We start from the raw sequence: 25,255 nt of genomic DNA on the forward strand, positions 1-25,255 counted from the left end.
TCCTCCCCAAGTAGGATCTGTATTTTAAAGGCAAACCTAGTATATGAAAGAGAGAAATCCTTTCAACTTTGAAGCAACAGAGAAAAACAATCTGAAATAAAAATTGGGCTGTAGAAAAGGCTTTGCCTACATCATCCAGACAACTGGCTGCTTGCTTAGACACGTCCCGCTCTTCCATGTCAGCCAGGCTAACCTGGTTTAGCAAAGTAGACTAGATCTGGCTCGGGGGTGGTCCTTAAAAGCTATGGTTCCACCCCCAGACATCTCTTTGGGTTCTCAGAAGATGCTAATAATGTCTAGACAATAAGCATCTTGACTGACTAAAGAAGGGTGGGCCCATGAGATGAGAATTGGACGCATGCTTTGCATGTGGGGGACCCAAGTTCATTCTTACCACCATATGGACTCCTGAGCACCACCAGATGTTGTCTAGAGGTCAGGGGCAGTGGGTGGTGGAGAAAGAGTGAATGAATCATAGCCTTCCTGTTGCAAAGGCTATGCCAGCTCATCACTTTTAAGCATTCAAAATCAGCCCTTCCCCTTCCTAAAGAGACCTGAAGTTAAGGAAAGTGTGTGTACAGCAAAAGATACCAAGTTCATTTCTAATATGGCTTTTTCTTATGAGCTACCCGAGAATTCAAATCAGTCCCTTTAACTTAGGATCAACTTCCTTTATGTAAAACCAACTCATCCTGCTTCCAGCTGGCAAATAACATAGCTTCCATGTGCCTCATTTGAAACTATCTGGAAGTTATGATACTTTCACCACCTGGAAGATGAGCCCTTCAGTGAAAGGTAGGTTACTAAGTAGGCCCTATTCATGGAAGAGGGCTGGGTTTGAGCAAATACAAAGTAGCATTTTTGGATCAATAATCCAAACAGAACAAACAGTACTGGAGAATTAACCCACTTCTTCATGGAGTCATGTCAAGGTCTGATGCTAAGGGTTTAGAGCTTATGCTGGGGTCTTCTCCCTGAGCAAGGACTGGTAAAAAGACATAGCTGCCCTCTCTCACCCTGAAGGAGTGGTGCCATCCAGTCAGTGAGAGATGGATCCCACAGCTAGAGCCACTCCCCCATTCACCAGCAATGGGCAAAACAATCTGTAGAAAGGAAGTAAGTCACTGGGAGGTCAGGGCCATGCATATGAGGGGATGGCTCCAGAACTTATCCCTAGTTTCAAGCATCCTTGCTTTAATCCCTGTTGTGTGGTAATTTGAGGGTGGTGTACAGGGAGCTCTGCAAAACATTTAAACCAACCCTTAACTAAGTGAATCCGTCCAATGACAACTTCGAAAGAAACGGGGATATGCTGCAGAAATCAGTAAAAGATTTGGGAATTTTCTTTTCAATACTCCAGGCAGCGATTTTAAAACAGCACTCAGACTGCTACAGGCATCTCTCAATAAGTCAACTTAAAATAAAACCTCAAGAAACTGTAAGTTTTTGTATCTTTATTTTTCTACCCTCAAATTAACAGAACAATTTTTAAAATGTATCCTATTCGCTGTTTCTAAAGTCACATAAATACTGGATTCATGGGGTCAGAGTTACATGGCTCAGCAGGCTGAAGCACACTTGATTCCCTGCACCGTATTGTCCCCTGTGCACCACCAGGAGTAACCCCTGAGCTGGGAGTATCCCATCAGCACCTCTGGGTGTGGCCCAAAAAATGAAGGGGTAAAAAATTAATTCACTAACTTCGCATTTATAGTTTTAAAACTAGTTTATTTCTGCTCTTTATCATAAGCAAAAACCATGTTCAGAAACCAATACATTCAGAGTCCCTCTTAGTTTACACATAACTCAAGTCCAGTCACTGTGTCTTATTACAAAATACACGGTACCTTCTCATTTGCTGGTGTCAACCTGAAGAATAAGGAAAGAAGCTCAGATTCTAGTAAGCACTAACCCCAGCACACCAAGAGACATTGCACTATTGAGTGATTTAGTAAACTGCCTCCTTCCAAGTCCCTATCCTTCCCATTTTTCCTGTGGGGCCTGGGTCATTCTTGAGCTGCTCCTAGAAATTACAACTGAGAATAGAAATCAGCACCAGGATCAGCATGAGAACATCTGCAAGGTGCATCTCTCCGGAAGGCTACTGACTTTCCTAGCTCCATTCCACAGCTGCCCAGTGTCTATGCATGTCCCAGGTCAAATGACATTTAAGCCTGGCTCTTATAACTTCAGTTCTTTCATAGGATGGCACAAACTCAATAAAACCTCTTTTTTTTTTCTGTGAAATTTATTGTTTCCACATTAAAAGATTTTTTGGAGGGAAGAATATTTTTAAACACATGATGATCCTATACAGCTGCCCAGAGTAGGACACCATCATGAGTCCATTACATGCCATATGAGTTCTGAATAAATAAAAGCTACAAAGCCCAGGTCATATACAAATATCTTAGGCAATAATGTTTACAAACCTATGTACAATAAAACAAATGTAAACAGTAAATGCAGCATGAGCGTAATCAAAGGATGCACAGGGACAACTGTTTATGGTCAGTCTGCCTCCCAGGAGCCAGCATGGATCAGCCCCTGGAAGGAGATAACTTAACCCTCCTGACAATAACCGGAAAGGCCCCACGAAACAAAACTGCTTTGAAGATGTCATTTAACTAAAGACCAGAAGGCGGGCAAGGAAGCTGCCACCACCTCCCAGTAGGACCTGAGGCACGTGGAGGAGACAGCACGGAGGCACAGCCTGTCTGCCCAGGCCCCAATGCTCCTACCACCTGGGACTCCGGAAGACATTTCCCTGCTCTGGGAGACATGTATGGAATGAGAATTGATCAAGTAAAATCAGAAGGTGCAAAAAATAGTACCTAATTCAGTGACCTTCCTGTCGGCCAGCAACAGACATGAACTGGGGCAGGTGTGAGCAGAGTTGGGGCACACATGATCGTGACTACTGAAGATGCTGTGGCGGGAGCTCAGGAGGGCACAGGGTCAACCTGATTCAGGGGAGAACTTCCAGGAAGATCAGCAATGTCCTAAACACAATAAAATCCTATCAGTACAGCAGGATGGGGCAATGAGGCTGGTATGATGAATGGGTACTTCTGCATCCAGTGACCAAGTAATACATGTATGTATCACCTTGTGACACACAAAAGTGCAATCATGTGAAACCAACGGCACTACGGCGAGAAGAGATAATAGCCAGTATTGATATCGCGTAGAACCCTGGGGCCGGGCAGAACCCAGCAGCCGCCACTGCATGCAGCCCGCACTCTGCCGACCCTGGGGAAGCAGACGGAGGGCACAGGCCCGGCCCAAGTAGCACAGGTAACGTGAGGGTGTCCTGGGTCGCTGAAGGAGGGCAGGAGGCCCCACCTGGAGGCCGGGCACTCACACACTGAGTGGCAGCATGCCCGGGGCCGACGATGGGCGCGAGGAACCCAGACCAGGAGGAGGAGGAGCCGGGTCAAAGCCGTTTACTGCCCTATGAGGGTGACCAGAGCAGAGAAGGGAAGGGAAGGGGGAAGAGAAAAAGAAATTGTCATTTAAAATTACTCAACAGGCAATAAGAAATTCATTTGTTCTCTAAAACTAGACCTCTTCCTGGCCCACAGTAGAATCCTGACTATCCAAGGTCACTTAGCATTGGGAGCCTGCAGGAAGGGGACTGTCTGTCTCCTCCTGTCTCAGTGACAGGCCCGGGCACTGATCTTCCCATAGTGTGCCAGTAAGCACATAAAAAATAGTACAATTAAGACAAAATATTATGTGGCCATTAACACAAATTCCGCAGTTTTTAACAGCATGGTAAAATATCTAGAATGTAATTAAAGCTACATGGAAAAACAAGCAGTTTATAAAACAGTATATGTTTAGATTTTGGACTGAAAGATACACATCTAAATAACAATTACATGAGGATACACATGCAGGAATTTAAAATCAGTGAAAGAAACTTTACCAATATACTTTTCTTCCCTCTGCACTACAAGTAAATTTTAATATTTTATAATTTGTATTATTTTTATATCTTATACAATGTACATTAGTATCTTAATAAAGGAGAGAAAAATATTTTTAAATTGTTTAGCAAGTAAAACCAGATGGGTAAACTTCTTTGCAGACTCACAAGCAACAGACCAGACCAACACGAAAGTCTCAGCCAAGATGCAGCACTGGAAGAACACTGAATGCCTATTCCGCTTCACCCCCTGACAGCACAGTCATGCAGGCAGCAAGAACTGAGTATAAGGCCTGGAATCCCTCTCACAAAGCCATATCAGCCTTTTCCTACAGAAAAATGCCCCCAGAAATTTGTTCTACGAACAATCTGAAAGATGCAGTCAGCTGCAAGGGTCCACGGTGCCCATACTGACCCACCACTGCTCAGTCAAGAACTGAGTACAGACTCAAGAAGAGATACTCTAAAACAAAACCAACACACACGCACACACTCACGTGCCCAATCAGTTTCATACACTGAAAACATGAATGTAGGGGCTAGAGCAATAGCACAACAGGTAGGGCATTTGCCTTGCACACGGCCGACCTGGGTTCGATTCCCAACATCCCATATGGTTCCCTGAGCACCGCCAGGAGTGGTTCCTGAGTGCAGAGCCAGGAGTAACCCCTGTGCATCGCCAAGAAGCAAAAAAAAAAAAGAAAAGAAAAGAAAAAAGAAAAGGTGAATGTAATCACACAGAAAATAGGCATGCACAGAGATTTGTGTTGACAAATGACCCTTGACTACTTAGAAAAAACATTAATGCCTGAAGAAACTGAGTATATTTGAGTTTGGAATCAAGCTGTTCACACACAGCCCAAAAACATGAGAGGCTCTGACAAATGTGATGTAGTGATAAATATCCCAAATTCCAAGGCTGGAGAGATAGTACAGGGCAAGGCACTTGCCGTGCACACTGTCAAGCTGGGTTCGATCCCCAGCAGCCTATACGGTTCACCCAAAGCTGACAGGAGTGTAAAATCCCAAGTAAGCCTGAGCACTGCCAGGTGTGGCCCAAACAGACAGCAACCACCAAAAAATTCCAAATTCTTTCTGAATCAATGGGGGCCAGGTATTTGAGATTACATGTATAGATTTTTAATTATCCCTCCCACTTCTGCTAAAGCTATATGCCTGTGCCTCTTCCAGGAGCTATAGTACTTCAAAGAATAAGTTCCATGTGGAATTTATCTGTCTGGTTAGTTCCAAAGCATGAATGTCTACTTCTCCTAGAGCCTCAGGCATTCCAAGTAGCATCAGCTTTAAAGCAGATGAATATCGGAGTCTCAGCCTCAGTGAAGGATAGCAGTGGGGAGAAAAAACTATACTGAGACAACCCCAAAAGCTTAGCATACAGGGAAGGCAGTGAGGGTCCAGGAAGAACCAGCACCTCTGCCATGGAGCATATAAAAACAGCAACTGTTAAGTGTACACACAAGCATAGGGATGAGCACCAGCACTTTCCATTAAGACAGATCATTAAAGAACAAGTCCATCCCCATTGTTCACTGCTCAGGAAGCCAAAGCAAGACAAGGCCCAGCAAGCCCCTGCACTCACTCTCTAAGCCCACCAACTGGGAAGCTGGGCCCACAGATCTAGATGCTTCCAGATGCTCCCAGTCTCTTCTGGTCGAGGACATTCAAAGAAGTATCGCTATAGTGCTCCCAGTGTAGGTCAGCACTAATGGGAAAACAAGTGATGTGACCCCAAAACATAGGGGATTTCTGTGTGGATGAAAATGAAAATTCTTGATTTGAAATCTAGATGAAACAAACAATAATAATCTGATACAATAATGTACCTATCAAATCTTCCAAGTCTAGAAGTAGGAAATAAAAGATGAGAGGGAAAAAAAACCTGTCTCTTCAGCGAACAGCAAAGTTGTGTGATGTGGATGGTTTCCAAGAAAAGAAACAGCTCCATACTCACCTCAGCTGGTTTCAGGGGGCAGCGACAGAGCCGAAGAGAAATGTCCCAGTGGACAACACAGGACTGAACGGAGAAAGAACAGGCAGGGATGGAGATACAGATCTGGGAATCATCTACATAAAAAGATTTCCAGAAACTATGAAATTTGTCTTACTACCAAAATCTAGTTAAGAGCCAAAAAAATAACAAATCCAGCTGAAAGGAAGAAGCAAGAACCAATACAGATTTAGAAGCTGACTTAAGCAGGACAACAGATCTAATGCCAAGAGAGAGAAAGCATGGGAACATGTATATGTGCAAAGGCACTAGAGAACAGGATGAGATCAGACTAGCCCTATACAAGAGAGCAAGCAGGTACACAGGCCCCACACCCCCTAATTAGATGGTGAAACAGAAGCTCGGCATCGCTCCAGCCAACTATAGAGTCTCGTCCAGAATCTACAAGCTGAAATGTGTTCTTGGAAAAGTGACTGTAATACATGTCCCCATTTGCCATTCCAATGTATATGACAATATAAGAGTGAGCCCCCACAGTCCCCATATCAGTGCCTGCTTTGAGGAAAGAGAAGACACTGGATTAAGAAGCCCAATTCCATGAGTCTAACTGGCTTGGGGTTAATAGTGACCCTCAATTCTATCCCCGACCCTTTCCTGGCCTCATCACTACAGCACCATCAGGCCTGCTCTTACAACTCCTCCAGAACAGCTACAACTAATTTACGTTTGTTTTGCACCACTGAACTAATAATAATGGTGTGTAATCAAGTCAAGCAAGAACTTTATAGCTCACGCTGGTATAAGTTAGTCAAAGCAGAGTCAACCCCATGCAGTTAGTAAATCAGTTAATGTGCCTTTCACCACACCATGATTGAGAAAGAATGAAAAAATATATAGCAAACAAATTCAGTTACCCATGAACAAGAGAAATATGACTTTTTCTTCCCTAATAAAAAAAGGAAAATTACATTAAACAGTAATCCAAATACCATTCTTACATCATGCCCTAAATTTCATCTATGCCAAGCTACACACAGCAAAGCCCAAAAGAAATCAGACTGGCATACAAAATTAGGATAAGTGATAAATAAGTTAAACAGAAAAGATGGAAAATAAGGAATATTTTTTCGGGACCTCAAGTGCCTAGGGTCTGTATCATGAATGTGTATACAGACATGAATCTGTGTCCTTTTAGGTGAGTGGCATGCAGCTATTGGGAGTTGGAAGTGACTTAGAGAACCCCCTGGAAAAGAGGTTTGGCAAGACATTCTAGGAACTGGCAGAAGTGATCACAGCCCTCAAATAGCCAGAACTTAGAAAATCATTTTAAATCCCATAAAACAATAAATAACAAAGTCTATTGTTTTAAGTGTTTTTGGTGTGTGTGTGTGTGTGTATGTGTGTGTGTGTGTGTGTGTGTGTGTGTGTGTGTGTGTGTGTGTGTGTGTGTGTTGAGAGAAACAGAGACAGAGAAACAGACTTCAATGCATCTGAAGATTCTGAGGTGGGCAAGAAAACAGACTTATACGTATTGAGTCACAGATATGCAATGCACACAAACCTACTTTGTCACATACGATACTTCTGTTGGTCTCTAGGTACACTAGTAAAACTGGTAACTGTTAGGAGTAAGAAGAGATAGATCAATGGCAAGTTCTAGAGCTGAAGGCCTTTTTTTATGGGAAGCTTTTTCTCATGCTGAATTATAAACCACACTTCAAGAAATGGTTTTCCATTTTAACCTGCCATGAATAATGGAGCTGGGAATTTCCTCCTTACTTTTTTTTTTTTTTTTTTTTTTTTTTTTTTTGCTTTTTGGGTCACACCCAGCAATGCTCAGGGGTTACTCCTGGCTTTGCACTCAGGAACTACTCCTGGCGGTGCTTGGGGGACCTTATGGGATGCCGGGGATCGAACCCGGGTCGGCCGCGTGCAAGGCAAACGCCCTACCCGCTGTGCTATCGCTCCGGCCCCTTCCTCCTTACTTTTAAAGCTAGTGTCAAGGTACTTATCTAGTAAATATATCAGGAGATAGAAGACCAGGAGCAAGAAGCCAGGCAGGCCGGAAGGTGGGAAGAACCAAAGCAAAGCAGCAAGATGACAGAGCAAAACCCACAAAGAGTTATCCTCAGGAATACAGTGACGAGGCAAATGCATTTATCAGGTAATACATAATCCATATGCAAACATATGTATACTAGGCAATCAATTTACAATATAAACTCAACTCTTGAAAAAAAAATAGCCCACAAAATTTCTCTAGCAGTACTATAAAATGTGTGCCTCCTTAAATGAAAACATCTCATCTATAACTGCTCCAATTAGGTAGCACATTTCCAGGTTCAATTTGGAAAGTAATGCCTAAACCTGCATCTAGAATGGTCCCATGGGGACACAGACTGCCACAGAAAGCCCACGCCTGGTTTTAGGCGACACTGAATCCTCCCATATCTACCCAATACTTCGAAGTCTGGATTCACCTCTGAGCACTCACTGCCCTGTAACAGGGATAAAGCAGAAGTCAATCTCTCTGGACTGACAGAGTTCATCATGAGTATTCTAAGTCTAAGGCATCTATTCAACCTAGCAGGTTTAAGACTCAGGCCTTTTTTTGGAACTGGAGAGATTCTATAGTGGATAAGGCACTTGCCTTGCACACAGTTGACTCAGGTTCAATCCCCAGCATCCCATGAGATTCCCCAAGCACTGTCAGAAGTGATTCCTGAGTGCACAGTCAGGAATAACCACTGAGCATTGCAAGGTATGACCCAACACACAAACACACACACACACACACACACACACACACACGAGATTCAAGCCTATTCTCCCATAATAAGACCCATCAAAACATATGATTATAAAGACTAATAACTATTCTATTAGAGGTAACTAAAGCTGTAAGAAAAAATCATTAGGCAGTTCTGCCTAATGATTTAATAAGTTTAGGTCTTATTGAAATTAGACCTAAACTTTCCCTATTTTATTTAGGAGAAATGTCAACTCTAAAATAAATCTGTTTATTCCATTTACTGTTACAGTATAAATATAGGCACTCCTCAGGAAAATTAATTTTATACACAGTACCCCAGAATAATGCCTGAAAGCTAAAGTTCGATATTTTTAAAATGTGCTTTTTCAGTAGAAATGACATCTGTACCTGTATGTTCATTGCAGCACTGTTCACAGTAGCCAAATATGGAAACAACCCAAGTGCCCTAGTACAGATGACTGATTAAAGAAACTTTGGTACATCTACACAATGGAATACAATACAGCTGTTAGGAAAGATAAAGTCATGAAATTCGCTTATAAATGGACAGACATGGAGACTATCATCTAAGTGAAATGAGTCAGAAAGAGGGACAGACATAAAAGGACTGCACTCATTTGTGGAGTATAGAATAACATAACATGAGGCTGACACCCAAGAACAGTAGATACAAGGGCCGGGAGGACAGCCCCTTAGCTGGAAGCCTGCTTTATGAGTGGAGGGGAGAAGGCAGATGGAATAGAAAAGGGATCAGTAGGAATGGGAGATGCGTGCCGAAAGTAGATAATGGACCAAACATGATGACCTCTCAGTGTCTTTGTTGCAAGCCATAATGCCCAAAAGTAGAGAGAGAGTATGGAGAATATTGTCTGCCATGGAGGCAGGGGGAGGGTGGGAAAGGGGGTTATACCAGGGATATTGGTGGTGGGGAATGTGCACTGGTGGAGGGATGGGTGTTTGATCATTGTGTGATTGCAACCCAAACATAAAAGCTTGTAACTATCTCACGGTGATTCAATAAGAATTTTTTTATTAAAGGAAAAAAATAACAATAAAATAAAATGTGCTTTTTAATGAAATGTGTATAATTTCATGGGGGAAAATATATACACACACACATATATATTAAGATAGAATGCTTTAAAAAAAACCTAAACAGGATGAATAAAAAGCTTTTTAAGGTGAATTGTGTACCAAATCAGTTTCTCCTTAAAATGTGCCATAGTTACTAGGGTAAACAGAAAACAAAAAAATCTTTTAAGAAACTGAAATTTTCTAGAGTTGAATATGCACTGCTTTCACAGAAGAATGAGCATCCTCTATGATTCACAGCAGAGACAGGACATGGATCCTGATACCTCAGGTGCTGTTCCAGTAACAGTTCCATTTGTTGGTACAGTCAGCATTCCCAAAGCACAAGGTCTTAACTGGTATATGTAAGTTAGGTAACCCAAGTGAGAACATAATCATGTGGTGTTTGCAGTGTCAGTTCTGTTAACTGAAACAGAACAGTATGTACTGACATGGAAAGATACTAGAAATACTTAAGTTATGATAGACATGTTGCAGAGTAATGTTTAAAATATAATTTCAGGCCAGAGAGATAATACAGTAGGTAAGGATACGTTGTATATAGTTGAACTCAGTTCAATCACCAGCACCCCATCTGGCCCCCCAAGCCCCACCAGGAGTGATTCCTGATCAAAAGGTCAGGAATAAGCCCTGAGCATTGTTGTTATGGCCCAAAAATCAAACAAAGATATACATAAATATATATATATATACTATATATAATGTAATACATGTATATTACAAATACTTATACCCCATAAATTTAAGTGCATAGGACAAAGATAAAATTATAATTTTAATCCCTAGAAATATTGTAAGGATTCAAAACATATTTGAATGCAAACAAAAATATTTTTATTTCACTTAGTATACTTCTATACTGGCTGGTATTTTATTTGCAGCATGAAGGATATACCACAGCTTGAGGGATGGAGGTATAATACAGTGGATAGGGCACTGGTCTTGTACGAGGCTGACCCAGGTTTGATCCCCAGCATCCTGTATGGTCCCTAAGCAGTGGCAGGAGTATTTCTTGAGCACAGAGTCAGGATTAAGTCCCAAGCATCATTGGTATGGCCCAAAAACCAAAAAGGGGTGGGGGGGGCGTTGGTGGAGAAGAGGAGCAGAGGAAGAAGGGGAGGGAGGGGGAGGAGGGAGAATGAGGGAGAGGTGGGAGAAGGAATACCATGGCTTCAAGTTTATGATAAGTAATTTTAAATCCTCAATTCCCCAAAGAATACCTTCACATCATATAAAAGTTGCCTCCTAGGCTCTATTTAATGCAGTGGTTTTATATTTTCCTAAAACCTTCAAAATAAAGGTCCGCTGCAATGTGAGCATACACTTGGTAAAATGCTCTCTCCTCTACCATTAGCCAGTATTTGTGAGAAAGTTTATTAGCCTCTAAGCACCTTGAGAACAAGGACCATGTCATAAATCTGTTGAATCCCCAGTGCTTTATTCTGCTGCTTTTCAAGACTCTGCTTCCCAGGGCACACGCTTCAGTCAGGGTTTCCAGGGTTACAGTCTCCATGGGGATGAAAAGACAACAGATTTCATGTCCCCCAAGATTTGAATGCTAACAGCCTTCAGGTTTACCAAACTGGTTTACCTTTAGAAGGCTTCAATAAGCTCAATTAATAATATACAACTTTGCCACTCAAAAAATTTTCATTTAAAACTTTCAAGACTTACCCTTTATCAAAGAAAGATGTATGCCCTGATCGAGAGAACTTTGTGCCGTTACTATTCATCACCCCACAGTTAACATTCCCTGAAATATAGGATTTTCGTGATGCTTGGTCCTTCGCAAAATTCCTGCAAGCTGCTAATTTGGATTCTAAAGCCTGCAAAAAGAAAGAATGATTGATGGTCAAAACAGTTGACCCATAAAATGTGCACTTCAACCATTTGAATATTTCCAGACTCAAAAACTTCAGTCCCTCAGTTAATATTTGTACCCACTTAAGCCATAATTTATTTCAAATAGACAGAAGAGATATTTGAGGCTGGGGAGGTTGCTCAGGTGGCTGGAGTACATACAGAAGCCTTGTACTCTGTTCTAGCACTGCATAGTGTGTACCCCTGCGCCCCAACACCCTGCCCCATAAGTTGACTCACTTTCTAATAAGTTCAGAATATTTTATTTATTTCTCTCACTATTACTGAGGAATACAGATATAACCTCCCCTTACAATTAGGAAAATTAGGATGAGTTAAAGAGAAGCAACATAAGAGTCACTGGAGTCCCAGAGAGGAAGGCAACTCCAATGAGGAAGTACAGTCAAAGGCATCTTTGCTGAAAAGTTCCCAGAGATGGAGAACACAGGCATCCAGATAAGAAGCCCAAAGGGTACCAGCTAAAAGAAACCCCAATAAAAAGACTCCAAGACATATCCTAATCAGAAAGATGAAAACCATAGGTATATAATACCGAAAGCAGCAAAATCCAAGAAAGAAATTATATACAAAGGAGTATCCCTTAGATTAATAGCAGGTCTATCAAATGAGACCCTCTGGGAACAAGATCAAAGGTGGGATATGGCAAAAAAAAAAAAACTTAATGAAATGAAGGCCTCAACTAGAATACACTACCCAGCCAGACTGTCTCAATCAGATATGAAGGAATGATGCACAACTTCACAGATAAACAACAGCTCAGGAATTTCATAGACTCAAAACTAATTGTGAAAGAAGAACTGAAGGGGCTACTTTAAGGCAAGACAAAATCCACAAAACACAGAAAGAAAGAAAGAAAGAAAGAAAGAAAGAAAGAAAGAAAGAAAGAAAGAAAGAAAGAAAGAAAGAAAGAAAGAAAGAAAGAAAGAAAGAAAGAAAGAAAGAAAGAAAGAGAGAGAAAGAGAGAGAAAGAGAGAAAGAAACCGAGAAAGAAAGAAAGAAAGAAAGAGAGAGAAAGAGAGAAAGAGAGAGAGAGAAAGAAAGAGAGAACGAAAGAAAGAAAGAAAGAAAGAAAGAAAGAAAGAAAGAAAGAAAGAAAGAAAGAAAGAAAGAAAGAAAGAAAGAAAGAAAGAAAGAAAGAAAGAAAGAAAGAAAGAAAGGGCAAACGAAATGAACAAGCAGAAAAAAACAAGGTTAGTATTTCAAAAGTCAAATCCTTCTGGAAAACAAGGATACAGTCGGGAGATAACAGTGCAGTTGGGGTGGCCGAGGAACAGTAAGTGAACATGACTAAGGAGAAATGATGTAAAGCATGTTCAGGTTTTACAAAGTAAAACTCATGTAACAGTAAACAGGAGCAAATAAATAAATAAATAAATAAACAAACAAACAAACAGAAGCAAAGGGTGGGGAAGACACAGGCTTTAGAAAAAGTATTTAGAAAAAAAAATGGAAGTTCCACAAAGCAAAAAAGTCACGGGGAACACAAGAATGTCCAGTGAGAAATCAAGTGCTCAGAGAGCAGCTCCTCCAGAAGCAGCAGCAAGCCCAAGTCAGGGTAGGTGAGAAGGTGGGGGAATCTGAATCAACCTCAGCTACTTAAAGGCTACTTTTGCTTCTCAGTTTAATTATAGCCTTTACTACAAGAAAGGATCGGTTTTTCTTCTCTCACTTCAACTTAAGGAAAAATGAAATGCCTTGCTATTTGAAACATAGATAAATAACTGAGTGCTCACCCCTACTTTCCGTAAGAGATCTCCCACGATATTCAGTGCTGATATCCTGGCAGAAGGAGTCAGTGGACTGGTACCAAAACCATTTGGTATAGCTAGAAGAAAATAAAACATGAGGAACTAAATTTTCAGCATTACAATATATTTATCAATAATTTTAACTATATCAATTTCACCTCATAACAAGATGAAAATAAGAATAAAGGGTTGATTACTCAATTGTGTGTGGCTAATGAAACTGAATTATAAATCTCAATATATCTAAGAGTCTCTTACCCCCACTCCTGGCTGTCTTCACTTGGGCCTCTCAGAGAGGGCAGGTTGAGTTTTCCTCCCCACCCTGAGCAGAGTCCCGGCAGCCAAAAAGCTCCAGAACCCAGCCACAGCCATGCTCAAGGCCACTCTCCACACGGTTGGACAAGCCTCACACCTCACGCCTCACGCATGAAGGAACCGGCAGAGGAACCCAGGTGTGCGGGACCCAGGGCTAAGATCTCCAAGCCTGCTCGGACTGGGACTGGGCCTCTTCCACCCAGATCCCTAATTTTCCAGTAGCCAGGCAGTCACACCCAGAAACTGTCCCTGGCACTGTGTAATCCCATCAATGGCCAATATCCAGAAACTATAAAACCAAGCTCCCAGAAACGCTTGGCTTTATAGTCTCTTATAACTGTAAAACATGGGACATCTTATAACCTACTTCTCCCTCTTAGAGAACGTGGCAAGCTACCGGGAGTTTCCTGCCCGCACGGGAGAGCCTGGGAAGCTCCCTATGGCATATTCATATGCCAGAAACAGTAACAATAATGGGTTTCATTCCCCTAACCCTGAGGAGCCTCTAATGCAGCACCATTGGGAAGGACGAGTAAAGAGAGGCTGCTAAAATTTCAGGGCTGGGATGAATGGAGAAGTTACTGGGCCCACTTGAGCAGATCGAGATCAACGGGATGACAGTGATACAGTGATACATTTAAGTTAATAAAAATTTCAATTTAAGTATTAGCCTCATGTGGCTGTTCTGCCTATCTTAATTTGAAAGGCTTTTCTGTTTATCTCAATTTGAAAACACTCACTGATGATGGCAAAAGCAATATTCTCAATGTGTAACTCATCAGTTACTCTTGTGACATTTAAAAATGACAGCTTTTGGGGCTGGCGCGATAGTACAGCGGGTAGGGCGTTTGCCTTGCACACAGCTGACCCGGGTTCAATTCCCAGCATCCCATATGGTCCCCCGAGCACTCGAGAGTAATTCCTCAGTGCATGAGCCAGGAGTAACCCCTGTGCATTGCCAGGTGTGACCCAAAAAGGAAAAAAAAGAAAACTAAAAATGACAGCTTTGGGGCCAGTGATAGTAGAGCAGAATAACAGTGCTTGCATTGCATACAGCCAACCCAGGCTCAATGCCTCGAACTCCATATGATTTATTGAGCCCTACCAAAAGCGGTCCTTGAGCAGAGCCAGGTGTTTAAGTCCTGAACATCACTGGATATAGCCCCAAAAAATTAAAATGTTAGCTAAGGGGTGCTATCTGTGGTAACCTTTACATGTAGCTAACTGGTTTGATCCCTAGGCACCATCAGAAGTGATCCCTGATCACAGAGTACTTACTCCTGAGCACTGCCAGGTGTGGTCAAAAAAACAAAATTACTTTCAAAATTAAAATGGCCACAACGCTGGAGATCAGGTTTGATTCCCAGCACAGCATAATCATCTAAGCACTGAGCCAGGAGTAGCACCTGGACATTCCAAAACACAGAAACAAAAATGCAAACCAACAGAAATGGCACTGAGAGAGTCTGGGTCTGGAACTGCTGAGCTGGAATCCTAAAGGCAGAGACCAGCAGTTCAATACCCAGCCACAAGGTCAACCCAAGGGCACTGCCTTAAGACCTGCAATACCTGTGTTGCTACCATTTGTGATCCCTGGTGTCACAACAAATGTGTGTGATCTCTGGCATACTGCAATCAAGTGTGCATATGAGAACCACAACCAAATATATCACACCCCATACCCTCACTCACCTCACCCATCATCAAAACCAACAACAAAGGGAAGGAGAGAAAGAAAACAGTCAATTGTCTACAAATAAGGGTGCCTTTTTTAGTTAAATACACAGGGACATTTAAATAGCAGTTGCTAAAGCATGTAACAGAATGAATGCCTGTTAATCTTATATGATCTCAATAAATCTCTGTACTTTGTATGTATAAAAACTTCTAGACTCCCAAGATACGTTAAGTGACAAAAGCAAAAAATAAAACTGTATTTGTATATGATCACAAAACATGTATAGACTAAAGCGGTAAATACAAAAGGCAGAAAAATTAGAAAAAAATTCAAAGTGTTAAATATGTCAAAAGTACATGTTTTTAATCTTTTTGTCTGCTTAAAAATGTTTCCACAGGGCCAGAGTACAATAGTACAGTAGAGGGCTAGAACAACAGCACAGCAGGTAGAGCATTTGCCTTGCACGTGGCCGAGCTGGGTTCAATTCCCAGCATCCCATATGGTCCCCTGAGCACCGCCAGGAGTAATTCCTGAGTGCATGAGCCAGGAGTAACCCCTGTGCATTGCCGGATGTGACCCAAAAAGAAAAAAAAAGTAGTACAGTGGGTAGAGCATTTGCCTTGCATAGCAGACCCGGGTTCAATCCCCAGCATCCCATATCCCATCCCATATCCCATCCTGAGCCCAGAGTCAGGAGTAACCCCTAAGCATCGGTGGTTGTGACCCAAAAGTCAAAAATAAATAAATAAAGTCTAAAAATGTTTTTAATCTTTCCATATAAATATTTAATGCCATAATCAAAATAAATTTCTCTAAGAAGTAAAAAAAATAAATAAACAAATAAATAAACTTTCTTTAAAAACCTTTGACTTGGTGCCAGGAGGACAGGTTCGGATGCATGCTTTGCATGGAGAGAACCCTGGTTCGATCCCTGTCGTATTTGCCCAGACAATGCCAAATGCAGACCTAGAGGCCTCTGAACACCACCATATACGATCTGAGTGGGACGGAACTTCACCAGGGTGGTCCTGTGTCTAACAAATACGTCATTCTGAAGCCCCAGCATTAATCATTCAACCCAGGTTGCCCAGAGTCACCAGGAATTGCTAGATAATCATCAGAACAACACTCAGCTAGCAAGACAGTTCAAAGTGGCAGAGCACATAGTCTGGCAGACAAAAGGCTTGAAACTCAGTCTCCCATCCAAGCACCAAATCTTCAGGTCCATACCACCTGGCCCCCAGAACCCACTCATACCACTATTTTAAAAAAAATAATAATAATAACTTTTAAAACTCTTGATTTATTAAAGTTGCTATCCATTACATCATTCCTTCCTCTGTATGAGTGGCCCAAGAAAACAATTCCTCTGTGTCACACAGTCTTGGATCTAACTTTGATGCTGCTGAAATTGTTGCTGGAACTTGACGTCAACAAACCAGCTGAAGTTAATAATCATAGAGGCCGGAGCAATAATACAATGGGTAGGACATTTGCCTTGCACATATTTGATCCCCCAGCATCCCACATGGTCTCCAAAGACTTCCACAAGGGATTCCTGAGTTCAGAAGCAGGAGTAACCCCTGAGCACTGGCAGCATGGCCCAAAACCAAGCCACACAAACATAACAATCTACCACAGGCTGTAAAAAGAAAAAATACTGCAAACCTTTTGGTGAAGGGAAACCGTTTTCAGTTCCTTTGCCTACAGGAGTAGCTGGCAAAGACAGTGATGCCTGAACAGCAGAATCCATCTTTTCACAGTCTAGTGTTGGAGAACTTGGAGCTGACTTTCTGGTTACTTCCTGCTGTCTTTCCCGAACTGCTAGCTCTTGTCTTAAATCTGTAAAATGTTGAAGCAGAAGCAATACTCACTAGGAAAGCAAATATATCAAGCAAAATCACATTTGAAATGTCTTAAAAGACTGTCTTCTTAAATTATTATTTTCTCAAAAATGAATTTCCGATGTAAAGACTTTTATTTCAAGGGGGATAAAACGACAATCTTACTATCTATATTACTTTAGGAATTAAAAATACTATAATTAAGGATCAAGGATATTGCCCATGCACTGTATATGAGGCTCTGAGTTACAGTCCTGGTACTCTAAACAAAAATCAATACCAATAAAAAATGCTACATTTTATCTTTAAAATGTTATAACCAGTCTGGAGGGATAGCACAGCAGGTAGGGTATTTGCCTTGCACGCGGCCAACCTGGGTTCAATCCCCGAGCATCTCCAGGAGTGATTCTTGAGTGCAGAGCCAGGAATAACCCCTTAGCATTGTCGGGTATGACCCAAAAAGCCAAAAAAAAAAGAAGTAAATAAAATGCTATAACTTAACTGTATAGTTATCTATATCCATATGCAAAAACCAAAGCACAATTTAACATATAATTTGTTTTGAGCCACACCCAGCAGTGCTCAGGACTTACTCTTGGCTCTATGCTCAGGATCACTCCTGATTGGTGGGGCTCAGGAGACCATATTGGAGCCAGAATCAAATCAAGGCAAGCACCCTTTCTATTATCACTTTCAATTATTATATTATAGAAACATAATTATTTTTTTATTTTTATTATTAAAATATAAATTATATTTTATTTCTATTATTATATTATCACTCTTCCCCGTTCCCCCCAAAATTGGCTGGGTCAACATTTTTTGCAATTATTGCAAATCAATTAATTAATATACTCTCAACAAAAGGCAAGAAAAAAATCATAAGATCATGTCAACTGATAAAGAGAAAACTTCCGACAAAATTCAATATCCATCCATGTTTTGCTTTGATTTGTTTTGTGTTTTGGGGCCACACCTGCCTGTGCTCAGGGCTTACTCCTGGCTCTGCACTCAGGAATCACTCCTGGCAGGCTTATGGGATCATATAGGTTGCTAGGGATCCAACCCAGGTCAGCCGTGTGTAAGGCAAACATCCTAACTACTGTAGTATCACTCTGGCATTGTACATTTTAACATTCAATCATGATATTAAAAAAAATTACCAGGGTCAGAGCAATAGCACAGCAGGTAGAGCTTTTGCCTTGCACGCAGCTGACCCAGATTTGATCCCCATTATCCCCTATGTTCCCAGAGCACTGCAGAGTGATTCCTGAGTGCAGTCAGGACTAAACCCTGAACACCGCTGGGTGTGACCCAAATAGAAAAAAATTAGGTTAGAAAAACCTTCCTCAAGATAGTAACATAATTGCAAAGGAAAGGTATCAGAATCCTTGGAGGAGGGAGGTGGGTACACTGGTGATGGGAGTGGGCTTGGAATATGTGCACAAGAAACCATCATTAATAGTAATATAAATCACAGATTCTCAGTTTTTTTAAGTGCTAAGATAGTAATAGCCATTGATATTAAACCCACAGCCAACACCATACTTGGCCACCAAAGACTGAAAGCCTTCCCTCTCCAACTGAGCACAGGGCAAGGGTGTCCACTTTCTCTACTATTAGTCACATCAAGTATCTATGTATCAGCTAAAAGATGCAAAAGGCCTTAAAAACTGTAAATTACCTATGAAGGAAATAAAATAGAAAAGGACACCAGGAAATTGAAAAATATGCCGATTTCATGCATTGGAAGAATCAACAATGTCAAAATGACCGTTCTACCCAAAGTAGTATACAAATTCAACACAATCCCCAAAAAATTACAATCACAATCTTTAAGAACTTAGCATGAATACTAATTAGAATTTCTTTTATCATATTATCATAAAACTCCACAAAAAACAAAACAATTCTAAAAAAATAATATGGGAGGCTAGAGCATTTTCTAACTTTAAAGTATACTATAAAGCTACTACACATTTATATTATAAATGTATAATAAAAACATCATGGTACTGGAATAAGGAAAGACTGACCAATGGATTAGAACTGAGAGTCCAGAGATAAACCTCCTGCTTGGAACATGAAGTGGAGCAAGGAAACCATCTTGAACACAAGATGCTGAGATAATGCATGAGGAAGAGAGAGAAAGAGGGAAGGAGGGAGCGGAAGATGCCAGGGAAGGAGGGAAGGAGGATGGAAAGTAGAGGAAGGGAGGGTGAGAGGTGGGAGGGAGGGAGACAGGGAGGGAGAGAGGGAGGGAGGGTAGAAATGAATGAAGGAGGATGCAAAGGAGGGAGGAAGGGAGGGAGGGAGGGATTTGAGGGCTGGGTAGTACAGGAGTTTAGGTGCTTGTCTTGCACATGGCTAACTCTGATTCAGTCCCTGGAACTACATATAGTCACCCGAGTTCCGCCAGGAGCACAGACTCAGAAGTAAGCACTGGGTGCAGTCAAGTGCAAATCAAAAGCAAAAATTAAAAACAATTTGATCTGGGGACTATAGAGATAGCACAGTGGGCAGGGCATTTGATTGCATGCAGCTGGCCCCGGTTTGACTCCCAGCATCCCATATGGTCCCCTGAGCACTGCCAGGAGTAATTTTGAGTGCAGAGCCAGGAGTAACCCTTGTGTATCACCAGGTGTAACACACACACACACACACACACACACACACAAAAAAAAAAAAAAGAAAACAATTTGATCCATATTTCACACTATATAATTAATTCAACGTTGACTTTAAATCCATAAAATATAAAGAGGAAAATATCGGCAGAACATTCCAGAATCTAGACTTCAAAGTGTTTTTAATATTTGATCACACTGGCAAAGATAAATAAGACAACATTAAATTTTAAAGTTTTTACATGATTATTGGGCTGGAGAGGTAGGTAAAGTATGGTAGGTAAAGCACTTTTCTTCACATGCCAACCCAGGTTCGATCCCCAGCAACCTATATGGTCCCCAAGTCCTCCAGGAGTGATCTCTGAGTGCAGAGCTAGGTAAGCCCTGGGCATCACTGGGTGTGGCTCAAAAAATAAATAAAAGTTTCAACATGGCAAAAGATACTCAGGCTTAAAAAACAGTCACCCTAATGAATAAGAAGGGATCTGTGCAAATACATCAGACAAAGAATTAATAGCTAATGAACATTTAGACATTAGGGTCCAGAGAGATAGTTTATGGGTTAAAGCACTTGTCTTGCATGCAGCTGACTTCAGGTTTAATCCCCAGCATAACACCCTACACACAAGCAGGTGCAATCCCTGAGCACAGAGCCAGGAGTAAGCCTGAGCACTATCAAGTGTAGCCAAAAATTAAAATCTTGATCCTAGGACAAAGAATGTGGTGTGAGTCCTTGGCCCACATGTCAGGCACCCCATCCCACCCCCTCTGCTGGGTGAGGCCCAGTATCACCCAAGTACCACCATGTGGCTCCCAAAATAATTTAACATTTCCTTAATGTTAATAAAAAAGAAAAACTTGAGATCCTAAAGCTAGTTTAGAACTCTGACTTAAGGATATTTTGTTAATGAATAAAAAACACTGTAAATTATAAAATTTTACCTCTTGCTTCATCTTTTAACCTCTGTACAGAAACCAACAAAGATTCTTTTTCATCAAGTTCACTTTCTAAAAACGCATTTCGTTCAATGGCCTGATTTAGCCTTTGTTCAAAGTCTTCCAATGAAACTATTGTTGCCCTAAAAAATAAATAAGAATTCATGAATTAAAAAATAATGTGCATGCAAATCAAAACAACGAGATATCATCTTACACCACAGAAACTGGCACACATCAAAAAGAACAATAACAACCAGTGCTGGAGTGGATGTGGGGAGAAAGGGACTCTCTTTCATTGTTGGTAATAATACTGACTGGTCCAGCCTTTATGGAAAATAATATGGACATTTCTCTAAAAACTAGAAATTGAACTCCCATATGACCCAGCAATACCACTTCTGGGCATATATCCCGGGATGCAAAATAACACAGTAGAAATGACATCTGCACTTGTATGTTTATTGCAGCACTGTTCACAATAGCCAAAATCTAGAAACAACCCAAGTGCCTGAGAACAGACAACTGATTAAAGAAACATTGGTACATCTACACAGTGGAATACTATTCAGCTGTTAGAAAAGATGAAGTCATGAAACTTACTTATAAGTGGATGGACATGGAGAGTATCATACTAAGTGCAATGAGTCAGAAAGAGAGTGAAAGACATAGAATGACTACTCATTTATGGAATATAAAATAACAATATGAGACTAACACTCAAGGACATTAGAGACAAGAGCCAGGAAGATTGCTCTATGTTTGGGAGCCTGCCTTATGAGCTGGGTCAGAGAAGGGATCACTAAGTCAATGACGATTAGAAGGATCGCTCAGGATGGGAGATGTGTGCTTAAAGTAGACCAAGGACAAACATGATGGCTTCTCAATACCTGTATTGCAAACCATAATACCCAAAACTAGAGAGAGAGTAAGAAGGAAGGTGGTCCTTGCTGGGTTGAGGTGGGGGGGATGGGAGGGATACTAGGAAAATTGGTGGTAGTAAATGTGCACTGGTAGAGGGATGGGTGTTCGATCATCGTATGACTGAAACTCAATCATGAAAGCTTTGTAACTATATCTCACAATGATTTAATAATTTTTTAAATAATAATGTGTAATTATATCTTATATATATGCATGGACTGGAAATTATATTTTATATATATGTACTGGATGTCAAAAACAGTAACAATAAGTCTCTCAATGAGAGACGTTACTGGTGCCCGCTCAAACAAATCAATGAGCAATGGGATGACAGTGACAGTGACATCTTCCACAAATTGTACTTGCTTCAGATGACAGTATATATATGGCAATTATATTTTATATACATATATATATATGCATGGATTGGAGTGATAGCACAGCGGGTAGGGTTTTTGCCTTGTATGCAGCCAACCCGGGTTTGACTCCTCCGCTCCTCTTGGAGAGCCCAGCAAGCTACCGAGAGTATCCCGCCTGCACTACAAGTGGCGTATTCGATATGCCAAAAACAGTAACAAGTTTCACAATGGAGATGTTACTGGTGCCCGTTCGAGCAAATCCATGAATAAAGGGATGACAGTGCTACATAGGTGCTATATATGTGTATAGATAATAGCTAATCAAAAGGAAATGAAGTTTATTTCATGCCATTTTCTAACCTAGAAAAGCCTGGCCCAGTTGAAAGAGAATGACCCCACCCATTTCAGAGGCATTTGGCATCTCCTACTATCTGGGTCCATTCAGTCTATTCTTTTATCTTAAATTCCTAATCTCTAAATTTCCTCCAAGAAAGAACACTTACCCAATTTCTATCTCTCCACTGGATTTTAAATACAATTCATTTTCAACACTTTTACAGATATAGAAGTTTAAACACAAAATAACAGGTCCCACTCCATTTTATTCCTTTCTGCCAATCACTTTCCCTGAATATTGTGTCTTTAAGAAATATGAACACTTATCTACTATGTGCCTCCTACCAGTACATACTAGATGCTACAGAAATTAAAATTTCCTAGCCTCAAAACTTTTTTGGTGCTTGCCTGGTTTTGGTTGTGGTTTTGGAGCCACTCCTGCCTATGGTCAGGGCTTACCCCAGGCTCTGAATTCAGAGATCAGTCCTGGTGGAATCAGGGAAGATGGAGTCCTGGTGGGATCAGGGAACATGGAGACGTCACTGGTGCCCACTCGAGCAAATCGATGAGCAACGGGATGACAGTGATACAGTGACAGTGATTTATCATATTAAATTGCTATCTCTTACACCCAAGGGCAGGAGGCAGCTTATCTTTGTATCCTCAATTCTGGCACTGTATCTGGCATTCACAGTCACTCAATAAATATTAAGGAAAAAAATACCAGATAGTAACTGTATGTTATATACTTAGGATTGGAATGGTTAAGAAAAATCTAATTGTGCTCAACTTGGCAGCACATATACTAAAATTGAAATGATACAGAGAAGACTAGAAAGGATGACACACAAATTCATGAAGCGTTCCAAACATGTAAAAGAAAGAAAGAAAGAAAGAAAGAAAGAAAGAAAGAAAGAAAGAAAGAAAGAAAGAAAGAAAGAAAGAAAGAAAGAAAGAAAGAAAGAAAGAAAAATCTAATTACAGATAAGTAAATATGAAAGCTTGGCAACAGTAAAAGCAAACCACTACAGACTGCTTTTTAATGAAAATAGTATTTTGAGACAGCCATGGTATTAAAGCAAAAAAGAAAAGAAATACAGATAGTCCTTTTCAAACTGAAGAATTCAGATATGAGACGAGAGGACCTACAAAAGTACAGAAGTACTGAAAACAGAAGCAAGGGAGAGAAATGAGCTAGACAGGTTTTAAAGAAAAAAAACTACCAAAAATGGCTGAAAGAAGGACAAATGGAAGAAAACACCTCAACGGGAAGAAGTGGGGAGGGGTTTTAACATGAATTCACTTTGTTTATTCTAGGTGGTAACATATCTAGACATATATTTTGCCACTAATTGGCAACCTTGGTTTTTTCTGCAAAGTGCATATCATTTACTTACCTTTTTGCTCGCTCCAGGTCATCATTAGCCTGCTCCAGCTCTCTCACATATTTATGCAACTGCTCCTTAATGGCCCGAGTCTGACTTAAATCATCTTCTAATACTGAAACCTGCTTATAGCTCTGTGCATATTGATGTTCTAGTTTTTCCTGAAAGTGGGTATAGGAAGGAAAATGTATGTCATAACATATAATTTTCTTTAATAAAGAATGTAATCCAAGTTAAAGAGAGGAAATTCAAAAAATTTACCCACAATCTGAGTAATAATATCCCTTTTCTCTTTCAACAATGTAAGTTTCATTCCAAGTACTTTAATTCATAGAAAACTTAGATGTTCGGGGCTGGAGAGATAGCACAGTGGGTAGGGCATTTGCCTTGCATGTCCCCAACCCGGGTTCAAATCCCAGCATCCCATATGGTCCCCTGAGCACCATCAGGAGTGGTTCCTGAGTGCAGAGCCAGGAGTAACCCCTGTGCATCGCCGGATGTGACCCAAAAAGCAAAAAAAAAAAAAAAAAAAAACTTAGATGTTCAACCATTCTCCTCTCAGAAAGCAAGCTAATAATACATCTTTGAAAAGAAGCAAAATAATGAAACTTGCCTCAAAAACCCCAAACATTGAAGGGAAACAGTTAGGTAGGTTATCAGGCTAAATAAAGCAGAGGGAAAACATAAAGAGTGTTCCCTAGCCTGTCATCTAGGGTTCAAATTCCCTACCCATACATGCCTATCGCCATGCTCCCCAAATCTACCCACTCCCCAGACCCAGAAATATCTTCAAACTAAGCCAGGTGGTGATAAACAGCAGCAAAACAAGTTAATCTTTTTGACACTGAAAATTCCTTCTTCGGGGCTGGAGCGATAGCACAGCGGGTAGGGTGTTTGCCTTGCACGCGGCCGACCCGGGTTCTAATCCCAGCATCCCATATGGTCCCCTGAGCACCGCCAGGGGTAATTCCTGAGTGAAGAGCCAGGAGTAACCCCTGTGCATCGCTGGGTGTGACCCAAAAAAAAAAAAAAAGAAAAATTCCTTCTTCAAGGTAAATGACCCAAACTACACTTGAAAATTGAAAGGAGACATCCCATAGCTGTCACCACATAAATGACCCAGCTCTACAGCTTCATGACTAATCTCAGAGAAGATGCCAGGCCAAGCTGATGAAAACTCACAGGTGCACCAATCTGCAGGCTGAAAACCTTGGGGCGTCCTGGAGAGGAGGGCAAGCCAAGTCCCCGTTCTAGTGAAGCCCCAGCAGCCGTACCGTCTCCCTAAACGGGCCACAATGTAAACAGCCCAGCTTCACAGCTTTGCAACCACTCTCAGAAGTGATGCCAAGCCAAGCCAATGAAACTCGTGGAAAGATGGGTCTTTGGGACTGAAAACTCTGGGGATCCTCGGGAGGGAAGCAGGACAAGAATCATCACCATTCTACAGATCCTGGAGC

General features: G+C 41.1%; 1 protein-coding gene and 1 pseudogene across 2 annotated transcripts in view; one reads left to right on the plus strand and one right to left on the minus strand.

Annotated features, from left to right (window-relative positions):
- Positions 1–1,437: 1,437 nt before the first annotated feature.
- NDEL1 (nudE neurodevelopment protein 1 like 1) overlaps positions 1,438–25,255 on the minus strand; it is a 43,793-nt gene continuing 19,975 nt past the window's right edge. The window contains exons 4-9 of one of the 2 annotated variants that reach the window (XM_055131677.1): positions 23,811–23,959; positions 20,801–20,937; positions 17,056–17,229; positions 13,380–13,471; positions 11,440–11,591; positions 1,438–3,454 (exon numbers count right to left, since the gene is read on the minus strand). In XM_055131677.1, coding sequence (XP_054987652.1) covers positions 3,361–3,454; positions 11,440–11,591; positions 13,380–13,471; positions 17,056–17,229; positions 20,801–20,937; positions 23,811–23,959 — 798 coding nt within the window. In that variant the 3' untranslated portion in view covers positions 1,438–3,360. Of the gene's footprint in view, positions 3,455–4,455; positions 4,601–11,439; positions 11,592–13,379; positions 13,472–17,055; positions 17,230–20,800; positions 20,938–23,810; positions 23,960–25,255 lie in introns of those variants that run through there. The other variant, XM_055131676.1, reaches the window with a different exon arrangement.
- Positions 23,195–23,288, plus strand: LOC129403882 (U6 spliceosomal RNA; annotated as a pseudogene).

The sequence above is a fragment of the Sorex araneus genome, chromosome 3 (genome assembly GCF_027595985.1).
Source record: "Sorex araneus isolate mSorAra2 chromosome 3, mSorAra2.pri, whole genome shotgun sequence".
In the NCBI taxonomy this organism is placed as follows: domain Eukaryota; kingdom Metazoa; phylum Chordata; class Mammalia; order Eulipotyphla; family Soricidae; genus Sorex; species Sorex araneus.